At 49.6% G+C, this 15,545-nt stretch overlaps 3 protein-coding genes across 3 annotated transcripts, besides 10 other annotated features; 1 reads left to right on the top strand and 2 right to left on the bottom strand.

The window, feature by feature from the left end:
• The first annotated feature begins 137 nt into the window (after window positions 1–137).
• Window positions 138–161: a microsatellite.
• Window positions 162–778: 617 nt separating this feature from the next.
• Window positions 779–3,583, top strand: PVX_089185 (hypothetical protein, conserved). Its single transcript, XM_001614877.1, has one exon. The coding sequence runs from the start codon at window positions 1,469–1,471 to the stop codon at window positions 3,353–3,355; it is 1,887 nt and encodes a 628-aa protein (XP_001614927.1). The 5' UTR covers window positions 779–1,468; the 3' UTR covers window positions 3,356–3,583.
• Window positions 1,847–1,867: a microsatellite.
• Window positions 3,584–3,819: 236 nt separating the features above from the next.
• PVX_089195 (hypothetical protein, conserved) lies at window positions 3,820–6,254 on the bottom strand (the record flags this gene model as incomplete). The annotated part of the gene is made up of 5 exons (XM_001614878.1): window positions 3,820–4,200; window positions 4,319–4,669; window positions 4,779–4,816; window positions 4,969–5,555; window positions 5,793–6,254. 5 exons carry the CDS (start codon window positions 6,252–6,254, stop codon window positions 4,100–4,102), a joined length of 1,539 nt encoding a protein of 512 aa, XP_001614928.1. The 3' UTR covers window positions 3,820–4,099.
• A 772-nt stretch (window positions 6,255–7,026) lies between these two features.
• Window positions 7,027–7,140: a microsatellite.
• A 535-nt stretch (window positions 7,141–7,675) lies between these two features.
• Window positions 7,676–7,720: a microsatellite.
• Window positions 7,721–7,749: 29 nt separating this feature from the next.
• PVX_089200 (histone acetyltransferase Gcn5, putative) lies at window positions 7,750–13,693 on the bottom strand. The gene is made up of 4 exons (XM_001614879.1): window positions 9,982–13,693; window positions 9,377–9,791; window positions 8,697–9,211; window positions 7,750–8,395 (listed from the first exon to the last, which is right to left on the bottom strand). The coding sequence occupies exons 1-4, from the start codon at window positions 13,453–13,455 to the stop codon at window positions 8,234–8,236; spliced, it is 4,566 nt and encodes a 1,521-aa protein (XP_001614929.1). The 5' UTR covers window positions 13,456–13,693; the 3' UTR covers window positions 7,750–8,233.
• Window positions 8,216–8,237: a microsatellite.
• Window positions 8,376–8,398: a microsatellite.
• Window positions 12,083–12,190: a microsatellite.
• A 1,139-nt stretch (window positions 13,694–14,832) lies between the features above and the next one.
• Window positions 14,833–14,907: a microsatellite.
• Window positions 14,908–15,091: 184 nt separating this feature from the next.
• Window positions 15,092–15,127: a microsatellite.
• Window positions 15,128–15,483: 356 nt separating this feature from the next.
• Window positions 15,484–15,505: a microsatellite.
• The last annotated feature ends 40 nt before the right edge of the window (window positions 15,506–15,545 follow it).

Consider the following 15,545-nt stretch of genomic DNA (forward strand, 5'->3'; position numbering starts at 1 on the left):
TCGGTTGGTGTGCCTATTGGTAGCAATGGTCATGAAGGGGCACTTTTCAGAAGGGTACGAAGTTCGAAGGGGACTGGGGGAAGGGTAAACACCCAAATGGTGTGCCTTCACACGTTTAGCAGCTTGCTCTGCAAATTTGCTTTAATTTCAATTTGTGAAAAAAGTTCGCTATAAATTTTTTTTTCAAAATGGCTACCTGTGCAGCTTGACAAAAAAAAAAAAAAAAAAAAAACATTCGCATTAACAAGTCACAAAAAAAGTGCACACTCCAAACAGTTGTGTACTCCGAAAGTGTTAGAAGAAAACTACAAGGCTCAGTTCAAATGCGCTCATTTTTAATGGTTCTAAACGAAGAGTTGTCTACCTCCATGCAAGTGGTCAATATTTGTTCCTTCCGACGTGAGAGGAGCTCTCCAAGGGGAACACAAAATAGGTATTATTCCACATGAACATTTAGCGTAGCACATTTCCGCGACCGCGCTGCAAATGTTCACTTGAAATAAATGGCGTTATAGGTAGCTAAAACGGGTGTGCATATGCATATTTATTTTTTTTTTTTTTTTCATGACTTGTTAATGCGAATGTTACTTTTTTTTTTTTTTTATTATTATTTTTTTTTTTTTTGGCTTTAAACGTGAACTTAGCGTTGTTTTTACCTGAACGAGCTAGCCACGTGATTTAAATCGTTCTACATTTTGAACAGTGCCAAGCGTGTGTACATGCAAATGTAAAAAAAAAAAATGTACATATAAATAAATGATACATAAATGACAAAACAGAATGGATGCGCAAATGGATGCACAAAAAGAATAAACAAATTGAATAAACAAATTGAATAAACAAATTGAATAAACAAATTGAATAAACAAATTGAATAAACAAAATGAATTACAAAAAACTTCTTTCGACGAGCTGAGAATACGTTTCACTCACATTTGATTTAAGTCACCTCCGCCGTCTTGTGCCATCAGTTCACTTCTTTCCATTCCGTATCCCCACAGAAAAACACGTTTTGTCACCTTTTCCGCAAAACACTGTGGGATACCGTCTGCGAAGTGTTTACGTGGCATTTACTCGCTGTTGTCTTCTTTTAAAAGCATTTTTTCCCCCCCATCATTTTGTAAAGGATTCATTTTAGTTAACACCTTTGTAGGCACGTATTTGTATACGCATATTGTTTAAGGCGCACCTGGGTAAAACCATTTTTCAAACCCAATCGCCCATATACACTTGTGCGAGCGCCAGTGGGATCCTTTTTTTTTTTTTTTTTACCTTGTCAACTGCCTTAAGTTAGCAACATTGTGGGATAGAGCCACAGAGAGAGCTGCCTTGTTGCATAAAAATATTTGACCATTTTTGTCTCAGCTCATTTTGCCTTTGTCGCCCAAAACAGAGCAGTAAAGCACGCACGCGTATACGTATATCTACTTGTTTGCTTGTTTGCCTCTTTTGTACGCCTCCTCCCTGTATGTGCAAAATGGAACACCCCGCAGTGAACAGGGCAAACATGGCGAACACAACAAACATGGCCAACACGGAGAACGTGGCCCACACGGAGAACGTGGCCCACACGGAGAACGTGGCCCACACGGTAAACATGGCCAACACAGCCCACATGGAAAACTTGTCCAACGCGCCGCACAGCGTCCCGTACACCTTCGAGCACTCGAGAAACCTGGGCAACAAAATCCTCAAGCCCATACGCCAGGAAAAAGTCGTCAGGGTGCCCGTAACCCAGTACGTGGAAAAAATCATAGAGAAGGAAGAAATCAAATTCGTCAACAAATACGTGGATGTCATCAAACCAATAATCACCTACAAGACGAAGCACATTTCCAAGCCAATCTATTTAGACAAAATTAAGTATGAGCCCAAGCTGATAGAAAAGGAAAAAATTATACACATCCCCAAGATAGAGTACAGAAATAAAATTGTAGAAATACCTGTGTACCTTCATAAGGAAAATATCATAGAGAAAAAAGTACCCCTAATAATTGAGCGCGTTGTTCCCGTTTTGAAGGTCAAAAAAATGGAGAAGGAGGTCCTCACAGATGTGGTCGAAATGCCTTCCATCTGCGAAATGGCCAAAATGGATACATACATAAATACTAGTGCCAAACATGAATATAAAGAGAGGGTGGTGGTGGTCCCTCAAATGGCAAGGGGAAACTCCGACAGAAATGACTTTTACGCAGTAGGGGGGGCTAAGGAAAGCCAGGACATGTACAATAAAGAAACGTACAGAAATATGGAGTCTCAAAATGATACTTCTTCCCCAGCGGCGTACTGTCCAGTACAGATGTCCCCGTCCACCGAAGTGGAGAAGTTCAAAGGACGCCGGGGGGGAAGTCACTCCGTGGTTAGCGGCGAGTCGGATGAGGACTCCTGTGGGGGGCAACTGGAGCATAAGAATGAGACCATGTATAATGAGGCCACGCATGAGGAGGGCGAGGAAGGGGAGGAAGGAGGCCACTACGGGGATGTCGCGGAAAACGCGGAAGGAACGCCTAACGAGGAAGGTTTAGCCAGCGAGGAGGGATTGCTCAACGGGCAGGGCTTACTAAACGGGCAGGGCTTGCTCAACGAGCAGGAGCTACACACCTGGCAAGGCCTACCCAACGGGGAAGCAATCTCGAGGGAACACACCCAAGGTACGGCGCAAACCGGGCATTACGGCGAAGACGACATGTATAAAAAGTCGAACATAACGCACGTCAGCATACACCTGCCCACCACGAAGGAGGAGCTGCGCGAGGTTCTCCAGCGGGAATCTGCCAACTTAGGGGAGGGCAGTTACGGCAGCAACAGGGTAGCTAGCAGTGGCGCGGGCAACCTAAGAGGCGGCAACGACGGGTGCGCTCCGAATAGCCACCTCTTCACCTACGACCACGGGAATAACAGAAGCGGCATAAGCAACAGATACGGCATAAACAGCAGAAACAACCGAAACGACAGGTACAACGAGTACGACGTGAACCAAGTGATGAGCGAGCAGCTCATCAGAGAGTCCTTCAACGACTTCAGACCAGGAGGCATGTCCAAGTCAGCGGAAGAAAACGTCGGCCAGGGGAACTATCACTCGGACGTGAAGAACCGCATACACCCCCAGCAGAAGCATAACCTTTCCGTGCCGTCTAACATCCACGTCTACCAGGAAAACTACTCTTCCTCTCAGAACGTCTGCAGGAATGAGTCCGGGAGAAGGCGGTCGAACTTCATGCCCTCCTATGCGAACAGCAACGGGCAGGCAATTGTATCCGTGCGGCCCGCCACCATTTTGGAGTACGTCCCCAAGCAGAGGAAGGCCAAGTTGCGCTTCTGCGGCTTCATAAACAGGTGCTGCGGCGCCGAGTGACCGCTCACGGGGGTGGGCTGGCGGTTGCGTTGGCGGTTTCGATTGCGGTTGTGTTAGCGGTTTCGTTTGCTTACGATTGCAGTTACCATTGCAGTTACGTTTTCCGCTGCGGCTGCCGCGCGCCTGCCGGGGCGCTGCCTTTTTGCCCCCGCGTGGACCAACGCCGCCCCAATCTGTATCGACTTCCCCGTCAACAAAATAAAACCATGAAAAAACTCTTCAAACGCGAAACGTAAAAGTTGGTCGAAGGGGCGCAAGCCCCGAGTCTCGTCTTTTCCCTTCTCCCTTCCCCCAAGGGTTCAAATGGCGATAAGGAGTAAAGCAGCCACAGCGATGTGGTTACTGTACCTACTTGCAATCAAACACACAGTGGCCTCGCCCTATGGGAGGTGAGACGCCAAAGTGGCGCCACTTAAAAAGGCCACACAACTGCTGTAAGGCAAAATCACAGTTCCGGAGGAATAGCGTGTTGGTATATGTTTTAATAAAAGAACCTCCACAAGCTTGGAGGGGGCAGTTTCCGTTGAGTGGGCGGCAGAGACCACACCGATGAGAGATGCGTGGTCGTCGGAACAAAAAAAAGAAAAGGAGGAAAGGAGAAAAGGAAAAAAGAGGAGACGCAAAAAAAATACAGCCACCTCCGCTTTAAGGACAGCTGTAGACATGCACGCGCGTTTGTGCGCTTGCCCGGCTGTGGCAAAACTAAAACATTAATAATGGCACAAAGCTGAAGAGGAGAAAGGGCTAACTTTTTAGCAGCTCGAAGGGGCAGTCCTCCTTGGAATACGTGACCGCGCTCTGCAACTTGGTGTCCCACGTTAGGGACTTCTTGTAGGTGTTCCTTTCTGTTATGGGGGGGGTAAAAGGTGTCAATCGGTGTGCAAAATTTTATCTCATTGGGTTTTTCCGCACTTTGCTCCGTTTTTCCTCCCTTTTTTTTTTACTCTCCTTATCTGTGCTTACTCGACTTGAGGGAACTGCGCGCGCTCTGCATGTGCATTAAGTTAAAGCGCCTTTGCCCCGATTGCTCAGCTGGGTGGAATGTTGGTTTGAACAGGTGTACCCTATTCGCATCGTATCCTTTGAGGGGAGGTGCATCCAGCAGGTTCTCAGTTGCATCCTGGCCACCCATCAAATCGGGAACGTCGTGAAATGGGTATTCATATTCGTCCGTCAGTGCGTGGTCCTCACGTGAGTCCTGTTCTTCGCTCAGCCCGTGATGGTCTCGTTCGTCCTGCTCAGCTGCTAAACTGTTGTTTTTCCAACATGGGCTATTCTTGGATGGCTCGTACTGCATGTAGTCATTTTCGCCTGCTGGTAGGTGTGTAGGTGGGGGGGAGACAACATATCGGTTATGTAAATGGGAACCGAATGAAGGAGCGCCAATGGGACGGATCCCTCCCCCAAAGGGGCGAACTGTTACTGGTGCTCGCGTCACGGATGGAATCGATGGTGGACTGGCTGGGGGAGGCAGAAGGGGAAGCATAAGGGGAAGCAGAAATGGGTGAGCAGTGGGTATCGCGTTGGTAACGCGATGATAACGCGATGGCAGCGCACTGGGCTTCTTCCACTGGTGAGTCTGCTGCTACACTGGCCACACATGGGAGGCTCACTTGAAGCAGCTGGAAGAAGTGAGGGAAGCCTTCGACTGGTACTTGAAGCAAATGAACCGCTTAACCTTGTCAATAATTTTATTTTTCTTGCCCAACTTTTTCCTAATTAAAGAATCTATAAAGCAAAACTCGTGAGCGTATTTCTCCATGAGGCCATTAAACACCCTCATGTAGGTAGACAAGCTGAAGGCATTTTGGATTTCATCCTCGTCTGCTCCAAATAAGACCGTCCGAATGGCTGCCGTTAATTTATTGTCATATGAAAATGATTCATACGCATGGGCTGCCTTTTCGCAAGTGAAAATGATTTTCTGCTGACTCTTCTGCTTGTATGCTAGGTATAGGGTATGGGCTGGGTGAACAATTTTATCATTTTTTGAGATGAGGTAAATTGTGGGGATGGTCACATCTTCGATGAAGAAAATGGGGCATATGTTTTCGATGTCGTAGTGGAACTTCTTTTTGATTTTCCTCTTTGCTAGGTAGAGGCAAATATTTTTGAAAATGATTTCTGCCTTTCCCTTGGCGCTCAGGTGGAAGGTCGTCTTGTACAGCTCCGTCAGGGACACGTAGGGGGAGTCCACGATCTGCGCGGGGGGGGAGCGGCATTGAGGGGGAGCGGCATTGAGGGGAAGCAGCATTGAGGGGGAGCGGCATTGAGGGGGAGCGGCATTGAGGGGGAGCGGCATTGAGGGGGAGCGGCATTGAGGGGAAGCAGCAATGACGCGCAGGTGGGAAGGCCAACCAGGTAGAAACATATCGTGCCGCTTCACATGGCACTACTGCATATAACACCGCTTTACACGGCCGCCCCTCCCCCTTACCAGCAACTTAATGTTGGCGTCCAGAGACGCCGCAATGATGGAGCTGACTGCGCCGGAGTACTTCCCCCAAAGGGCGAAGTTCTTCACGTGCTCTACATTCCTCAGATGGTGCAGAATCAAAAACAGGTCCTGCGATTCATTCCAGCCACTGGTCGAAAAGTAGCCGTCGGACAACCCACACCCAGAGCAGTCATAGGAAAAAATGGAGCACTCACATATGAGCAGAATGTGAAGGATGTCTAGGGCCTCCAGCTGGCAGCTACAACTCGAATGAGTGTAAATAACACAAGGGGTATTTTCATTGTAGTTGAAAGGTGTAAAGAAACAGCATTTGAGCTTTTCCCCTCGTCGGTTATTAATAATCATGTCTCTCCTGTAATAGTTTTTCCCATTAAAGTGAAGGAAAATGGGTCCCAGAAACTCCTCTTCATACTTGTCTCTCGGGTGCCTCAAAAAGAACATGAGCAATTCGTACAGGTGAAACATGTTTCTTCATTTCTGCGCATTTGGCCCGCGTGGGTGAAGTGGGCGCCCTGGTCACGAGGGGACTTTGCGTTTTTAGCAGCGTTTTTAGCAGCCTTTTTGGAAGCCTTTTTGGAAGCCTTTTTTGAAGCCTTTTTTGAAGCCTTTTTTGAAGCCTTTTTAGAAGCATCTTCCGAGGCGTCTCCCGAAGCGTCTTTCCATGTACGTGCGCCGTCTTCGCCGCGCCAATTGAGGGGGCGCTTCTCCGCTGGGCGAGCCGAGTGTTCCCATGCAGGGGCACACATCTGTGTGCTAACGCGCACCGGTGCTGACTCTTCCCGGGGAGTTGTGTGGCTCATTCGAGGGAAGAGCGTTACACCGAAGTGGGGTAAAAAGAGTGCTACTCCAAATTGGCATTTCATTCAACACTGCTGAGCAGCAAATGTTAGGGCAAAACTCCTGTGGCTGGTCATGCGTGTTCGTTAGTCTTCCTCTTAACTGACGGGGCTGCGTGGGCAACCACCCCAGAAAGAGCAGACCTCACTGTATGATGCCTCTCTGTGTTACTCCCAAAGGGTCAAAACTGTAATTTTGTTTTACTCCTCTTTTGTTTCCTTTTCTTTTTATGTTCATTCAATTGGGCCCCTATTCGACTTGCATACATGTAGGCAGCCTAAAAGAGTAGACGTCCTCCCACTCGTCCCTTGGTTCCCATTTTGTAGTGGGGTCTCGGGGGGCTCTACAGCACACACACACGCACACGCGCAACGGTACTCCCCCATTCAAATGAACTCCTATTCGCGCTTCTCTACACGCTGGGAGATGGTGTGGCACTTTTTCCCAATTCGCCTGAACGGTTTTCCTCAACGGATTGATTACGACGCGCAGGTGGAGATGGCGGGTCGCCCAATTTGGCTACCCAATTTTGTGCCCACTTTTTGTGCCAACTTTCTGCGTTAATTTTTGTGCCAATTTCCTTTTGCGCAGTTAGTGGCCTTTTGGGGGAATCGCCAAAGGGGCGAGAGCTGACTCATTTTGCTGCATTAAAAGGGAAAGGGGCACACACATGGTGGGGGAAAAATACGACGCGGCAAATTGGATGAGGAGAGGGAATACCCAACTGGGAAGTAACCCCGTGATGGAACGTTTTAAATAATTTTATTTTCATTTTTGTAAAAGTTAAAATTTGAGCAAAAAAAAAAACAAAAGTGTAGTGTAGTGTAGTTTTTTTTTTTTTTTTTTTTTTTCTTTTGCCGCGTCTTCCTTTGCACACCGTTTGAAAAGAGGGGCAAAAGTGGGGGAAAATGGAGGCGGGGGAATTTCACAAAATAACGTAAAAAATGGGGGGGGGGGGGGGGGAAAAAACGCCAGCGTGAATGCGGAATGCCCTTGGCATATACTACAAGGAAAAACGAAACATCAGAAAAGGGGAAGAAGAAGGAAAAAAAAAAAAAAGAGGGTGACATGACACGGTGGGACGCGCATCAACGCCAAGAGGGGTGCCAGCTGCTCACGAGGCAAGCGAGGCAGTCCATGCAGACGCAGCAGAGGGATACGTTAAAAAAGAAGAACTGCCGGCGTAATGGGGTTGGAAGGTGCGCCTGGCTCTTCGTCCCGCGCATAAGCGTAGGTACGTGGTGAATATAAGCGTATGTAGGGAGTCTACCAGTATATGTGTGTGTGGGGGGGGAGGGTGCGCTCGAGGAAAGGGGGGCCAGTGCGTGATCATGCGCTTCTTCGCATGTACATACACATGTACACACATAAGTATATGTACATGCATACGCCCCATTTGTGGTCCTCCCAAGTGGGCGGCGCAGAGGAGACGCCTCATCGGTGTAGCAGTTTTTCCCTCAAATGGTGGTTCATTCTTCGACAAATGTACGTTGCAGTCGTCCCCCTTCCCTCCACAACAATCTTCTCCTTTTCTTTTTTCTTTTTTCTTTTCCCTTTTTGCCAACTGCTGCCAAACGATCGGGTCACTTCCCTCCATCACTTATGCACTCGTACTTGGGCCATATCAGCGCCTGCAACTCGTTGGCGTACTTGAAGTAGATCGTCGTGGGCGCGTTGTACAGGCGGCAGTTGTCGAACATGCGCTTCAGCTCAATTCCAAAGTCCTCCTTGGTTTTGTACTCGCCCTGCGGGGAGGAAAGGCGCACGGCGGGCAAATGAAAGGAGCATCAAATGGGCAGGTGTAGGCACATGCCGCTTAAACACGCCGCTTAAACACGCCGCTTAAACACGCCGCTTAAACACGCCGCTTAAACACGCCGCTTAAACACGCCGCTTAAACACGCCCCTTATACACGCCGCTTAAACACGCCGCTTAGCCATGCCGCTTAGCCATGCCGCTTAGCCACGCCGCTTAGCCACGCCGCTTAGCCACGCCGCTTAGCCACGCCGCTTAGCCACGCCGCTTAGCCACGCCGCGCAACTTACATGTCGGGCCTTCCTGCGCATGGTCAGAATGTCCGTGGGCTCCTTTATAATGTCGTAGTAGTCGGGGGCCTCCGAGAGGCTGACGGGCTTGAGGAAGGGCCAGGCGGACTGCTGCTTTTCCAGGAAGTCTAGGACGCCCAGAATTTGGTCCTTCAGCTGTACGTCCTTGTTTTGGGCCTTCTTTGGGAAATATTTCACCTCCTTTTTCCACCCGACTTCCAGCAACCCTGGGATGTTACTCGGGTGAATGGCATTGTTAACTCCTTTATTTTGCATAAAGAAGTTGAGTCCCTTAAAAATAATTTGTGGCTTAATAAAGTGAATGGCCTTTTTGACCGTCTTCTTCTGCTCGTACAGCATCTCCGACAGTCGGAGGTAATTTATGTTTGGGAATATGTAGCACTCCATTAGGGTTCCTCCGTCGTAGTCCTTGATGTAGCCGAACCACCTCTCCTTCGGCATGGAGATCTTCTGCGAGAACCCCTGCTTGCGGAAGTACCCGATGGCGAAGTTGTCTGCACGGTGGGGGGAAGCAGCGTGGTGGGGGTGATGAACACGGTGAGGATGAGCAGCGCGGTGAAAATTAGCAGCCTGCTACGGATGAGCAACCTGCTACGGATGAGCAGCCTGCCGCGAATGAACAACTCAACGGGTGGGCGCCCCGAGGCGCCGAGACCTACCCGCATACGTCAAGAAGTACTCGATGCCGAACTTCTTCACGTGCTCCTTCAGGTGGTTCATCAGCCTCGTGCCGTAGCCCTTCACCTGCTCCGTAGAGGTAACCGCGAGAAAGGCAATTTCCGCAAACTTCTGCTCAAAGTAGGGCCTAAAACAAACTCCCCCAATTACCGTGTTCTTTTTTAAAAGACAAAACGTGTAATGATTCCGATCGAATACTAACCGCACGATGTACTCTCGAGGCATCTTCGGCAACTGTCTAGAGAAAATATTCTTCAGAGTGATCAGCTTGATTAGGTGATCGGGTTCGCGGTCATTCGTTATGCACTCGAAGGTGATGATGCCCATGTTTTCTTCTTTAGCTCCTCCGGCGTCTCGATGCAGGTATCCAAGGCCGGTTTCGGATGGCAGGAGGGACTACAGGTGGGGGGGAAAGGAAGTAAGCACAGGGGTGAAAAATGGGCACAAATGGGGGGCAAAAAAGAGGGGGAAGTACACGCAGGGAGCTCAAAGGGGTGGGCACATGCGTCACTTCACAGCGGCGCTACCCAGAACCACTCCTCAACGCCGCTACTCGCAACCACTTCCCAACCACGCTGACCCTCACCTGCAACTTGTTGCTCTGCTTGGCCGCGTTGATGAAGAGCATGAGGGCGACGTTGACGGACAGCCCGGCCTCCAAGCACAGGTTCAGAAAAAAGTATTTTATTTTCTTCTTCACGGCGGTCTTCTTTAAATCCTCAATTATGGCCACATAATTGCACAGCAAAACGGTATGCAGAAAGTCCCTGGAGAAACACATGCTGATGACATTGCCACTAGACTGCTCCTTCCTTAAAAACGATTTCCACTTAGAATAAATGGCATCATAATGGGGATCATAAATCAAATTCGGGTTGCTTACTCTGTTGTTGACTGGCATCAGCTGCTGTAGATTTATTATGGAGCATATGCTTTTCGTAATTTCGGTCAGGATGGACTTGTTGCTTTCGTCCGCGTCGCGCTCCACGCTTCCGCCGCTGCCCCCGCCAATGCCCCCGCCAATGCCGCTACTACTAACCATGGGGGAGGTCTCTCCCTTGTTTGGGGCCTCCTTCACTTCCACCGCGTCAAGCTTATCCTCACCCCTGTTATTCCCACTGATGTTCTCACTTGGGACGTTTTGTTTATTCGTCTGGCTGGGGGTGCCCTCACTTTTGAGCTGCTCATCTGGGGTCTGCGCATCGGCATGTTGTTTGCCCGCCAGTCCTTCTGCAGCCCCCTCGTTGGCAGCCCCCCCGTCCTGCTTCTTAACCTCTTCCTTCGCGTGGTCACCGTTCGGGGCCTCTCCCCCCTGGCACGCCTCCCCTTTGTTCTCCTCCCCCGTTTCCTCCTTCACATTTGGGGCACCCTCCCCTTCTGCCTCCTGCCCATCCTTCGTGGCACCCTTCAGTTCGTCGCACCTTGGGCTGATATCCACCCCGCTGTTGCCATCCGACAGCTCGGATTTCTCATTATAAAGCAAACTCTCGTTGTTATAAAAGTCCAGCAGATAATCTACGAGGGAGTTCCTCACAATGTAATTTACAATGTTATAAATTTTTTCATTCGCGGGCAGCCTGGAGCAGTACTTTCCATTCACAAAGTTTTTGCTCAAGTCAAGTCCATCCACACTTTTTAAATTCACATGCTCATTAAAGGTAAGGTCCTCCATTCGCAGATTTTTAATTCCACTCTTGTTACCTTCTGTGTTGCTATTCATTTTGTTTGTTCCTTTGCTGTTCGGATGAGCGTCATTGTTTTTTTTTGCACTTTCGGTTTCTGCTCCGTTGGCGCCTGCACTTTTGCCGCTTACACCTTTGCCGCCTACCCCTTTGCTGCCTACCCCTTTGCTGCCTACATTTCTGGCGCTTTGGGGGGCTGCTGCTTGCGTCGCGCTGGCTACCCTACTGGGGCTGTTCAACCCGTTCGTCATGCCGCTGGCCAACCCATTCGCCACACCGCTAGCCAACCCATTCGCCATGTTGCTATCCAACCCGCCCATCACCCCCGCGTGCATCTCATTCATGGGGCCTGCGGGCAAAAAGCCACCTCCAATCCCGGCGGCGTTCCCCACACCGCTCCCCATCATCCCAATGGAATTCATCATATTCATGCCAGCATACGGATGGGGCGGAGCCACATGGAAGTTATAGGAGTTACCACCGGCACCCATCATCGGTGGTACATTCACACCGTTGAACTGATTACCAATCCCTTTCATAGCACTTAGGCTGTTCATTCTGCCCATGTTGCTGCCTAAAAATGCGTTTGCGGTGTTCATTCCATGAGGGGGAAACATGCTCATGTTATTGCTTCCCATGCCGATGGCACTATTGGGGTAGTTGCTCATGTCGCTGCCTATTAAAGGTCCCTCCAGAACTTCCTTCTTTCCAGCGTCCTTTTTTTTGCTCTCCAGGGAGTACTCATCGTTTGGGTCTTTGAAGTTGGGGCCATTCATTCGGGAGGATTCGCCCATGCGAGACCCCTTGGTGACGCCCCCATTCGCATTGCTCACAAACCCCATTTGCGGGTTCGCCATGAAGGGCTTATTCTTGGGGAAGCTCATGTTGGCGCCACCCATAGCGCCGCTCAAGCTGTTCATGCCCACATTTTTGTTTCCCGCCAGGGGGGCCCCGTTTTTGGCACTTCCACCCTCCGCGCCAAGCTTCGCCCCATTCGGGTGGGGGCCACCAAAACTCTGTAGCGGTATCTTATTGGAGGAGGCAAAATTGAGGGGGCCACTTTCCACCTTGCCCATGCTCATGCCAATGCCCATGCCCATGCTGCTGCTATTGCTGTAGTTGCCACCGGCTGGCATTTTCCTTTGACCGCCAGCTGCTACTCTGTCCTGGTCACCCAGTTCGTTGTGACCACTGCCCATCCCTCCGATGCCTAGCCCCCCATTAACCATTCCATTCCCGTTGGGGAAATAATTCATTTTGGGGTCCCCCCCCATGTGCAGAGCATTCTCACCGTTTGTAATATCCCCCTGCATGATGTCTTCGCCGTTTTTACGTTTTCTCTGTTCGTTCGTCTCTCCCTCTTCTTTCTCCTCCTCCTGGTTATCCCCCTGGTGGCCACCATCCAGGTGACCATTTCCTCTGTTCCCATTTCCTTTCCCATCATCTCCACTGCTCCCGTGGTTCCCTCCACTTCCACCGCTCCCCCCTGCGCTGCCGCCACCGCTCAGTGAGTTGCCTGCCCCACCACCGTTCGACGAGTTGCCTGCTCCATCCCCCCCACTGCAGTCGTTCCCTTCCGCCATGCAACTCCTGGCCTGCCACCTTTTGGGCAACTCCACCAATTGGTCTGCCCCGACAAAGGCATACCCCTCCGTACCGCTAACTGGGGGATCATCACTCGAGTCCTCCCCCTCTGGAGTTCTTTCAATCTGCAATAGTGACAGCACTGTAGTGGCCGTGGTTGCGACATCTTCTTCTTCCTCCCTCTGCGAACGAGCCCCATCATTCTCTTCGCTTTGGTCTACATGCTCACTGGGCGGTGCAGCGTATCCCCTGGAGTGAAATTCGCTCAGGCTACCCAACTGGCCGGTCTTCAGCTTCTTCCACGCAGCTTTTCGCTCACCTTTTCGCTCACCTTTATGCTCACCTTTTCGCTCACCCTTTTGCTCACTTTTCTGCTCATTCCTTTTACCATCTGCGGGACTGCCATGCGGTGGGTCTTCCAAACCGTGGCTCCCCCCCTCGGGGGTGTAACTCTGCAGGGGGGTGGCCATCCCGCCGCCGGACTCGAACTGCATTCGCTTCCTCTTGGGCGTCCCCAGGAAGCCTGCTCCCGCTGCTGCGTCTGCTACTACTCCTAATGCTGCTCCCCCCGTGGGGGCCAGCTCGGCAACCCACTTCTCCCCCCCCGACTCAAAAAAAAATCCACCGCTTTTGTTTTTCAAAAAATCCCACAGGTCGACATCTTCCTCCCTCCCTTTGCTGCAACAATGGGAGGAATATTCATTCTTTTTTTCTTTTTTATTTGCCAAAACATGACGACTTGGGTCGTTCCAAAGAGGATCCCTCTCCCTGTTTACGAGGTATTCCATCATCATCGTCGTCGTCTCGTCAAAGCTTCTGCGGATCGCGCGGCATTAAAAACTAAAAAGGGGCATACAAATGTAACATGCTCGGAGGGGCGCACTTGTACAGAGGGGTCAGCAAAAAGGGGGGTACCCACTCTTCATATCCCCCTACTGCTATGCGGCTCTGCCCGAGGGGAAAACAAACCTCGCGAACGGTAATTCATTCGCGCGGGGAGAAAAAAAGAGGCAAAAAAAGTCCATAAATGGGAGAAACCCGCGAAAGGGAAAAACCCGTAAATGGGGAAAATTGCAAAAACGTATCAAAATGAGTAAAAAAAAAAAACAAAAGAGGAAAGATTGTGGCCTCTTCAAAAGAACAATTTAAAGAATAATTCAGCGCATAAATATTACCCATGGGGGAGGAAAAAAAAAAAAAAAAAAAAATCGCAACTGGGAAAAATGTATACTACTCATTTTGGAAATACGCTCGGCAGAGAGGAGCCATGTGGCGGCATTTTAAAATGCGTAAACGGAATGAAGAACGGAAGGTAAAAGATACTTTGCCTCCTTACAATCGCATGACATGTTCGTAGCTTTGACATTCGGAAGGTCAAATTTTGCGTCAGGGGATGATTACATTTTCCTTAGGTGCTTTTCCATTTGTATCAAATTAAATGTTCCTATTTATGAAAATGCCCCTGTTGTGCTGATAGATGAATTAGCAAAGTGTTCCTCCCCGTTTTGTATTTTTCCTCTTTGGGGGGATTCATCGAACGTGGCATTTTTTTTCCCCCCCCCAATGATGACAGGCAGAAATTATGCGCTAAGGTCCTTTTCATTTCGCCACAACTGCAATCGTATACATGCGCATACGCTTATGTGTATACTACCTACGTGTTCGCTCTCCTTTCTGGCTGCTTCACCCCTCGGGGGTGTTGTTGCCGTCAGGGTGAAATCACCTCCACTGTTTGATCACCCCAAATGATGTGGCAGATTAAAGAAAGCCACACAGGGGGGCACCCTTTAGAGGATGTAAAGAACCAGTCCCCAAGGTTGTCAATAGGAAAAGGGGGAGAGAGACAGACCCACTCACTTTTGCGTTTGTCCCCCCATATGGGGCCCCTCCCTCCTCAGGTGTGCACTTCCTCACAGTTTGTGTTGTGCGGACATAGCAGTGCTCATATAGCAGTGCGTTTTCGCAGTTTCTTTTTTTCTTTTTTTTTTGCCCCTTCTACCTTTTGGAAGAGGAGACTTCACTATGGTACGTTCAATAAGAGCATATAACACATGCAACCCATTTGGGGTGCCCCCACCCCACGGTTTCTTTTCGGTTCCCTTTTTCATCAAAACTTATGGGCAGCGTCAGATCGAGAGCTTTTCCCAGCGCCCCTCAACAGGTGAACAACCGTTCGCTCTTTCCAATGGCATAGACTTTGGCACCCACGCGAAATGAAAAAAAAATTACAAAATGAAAGAAAACGTGTGCTACGCTGCAGCATGGCAAATTTACGCAGCAATGTGCTCTTCGCAAGTTTAACCTCGCGTGCCGCTGTAGCTGCGACTGCTTTACCATGAGGCAGACGGTGCCCATCCCAAAGTTCGCCCGTAAACAAAATTACACTCATCATGCATAGAAGCATCACATGTACGTTTGCTTTAATGACAATCACGACGCCAAGTTGTTAACTTTTTTGCTCGTTTGTCACCCGTGTGCAAATTTAAAACGTGTAGAGGGGAGACAAAAGGGCTAATTCCTGCGTGAAAAAATTTTTCGTCTTGGTCTTACCAGTGGAGGCACACGTATGGATCGGAGGAGTAATCCATTCGGGCGTGCGAGAACACACCGGGCGGCTGCAAACAGGGGGGCCAAAAAATACGCATCAGTTTCGCCCCCCGAACATGTGCTGCCTTTCACCCTACCAGCAATTTTATCACCCGCCAAACAAGCAAAATGAGGTTTTGTTTCACCTGCACATGTTTAACTCCTCTGGTGCGGCGAACACAAAAGAATAATTTGAACGGCGAGCCTTTGAATGATAAAAAAAAAAAAAAAAAAGCATATCAATGACGCAGCTTTGCGCAGCGCGGTGAGATATGCAACTCGCGGAGGGGCTCGCTCC

Source organism: Plasmodium vivax, chromosome 5, assembly GCF_000002415.2.
Source record: "Plasmodium vivax chromosome 5, whole genome shotgun sequence".
Taxonomy (NCBI): Eukaryota; Apicomplexa; class Aconoidasida; order Haemosporida; family Plasmodiidae; genus Plasmodium; species Plasmodium vivax.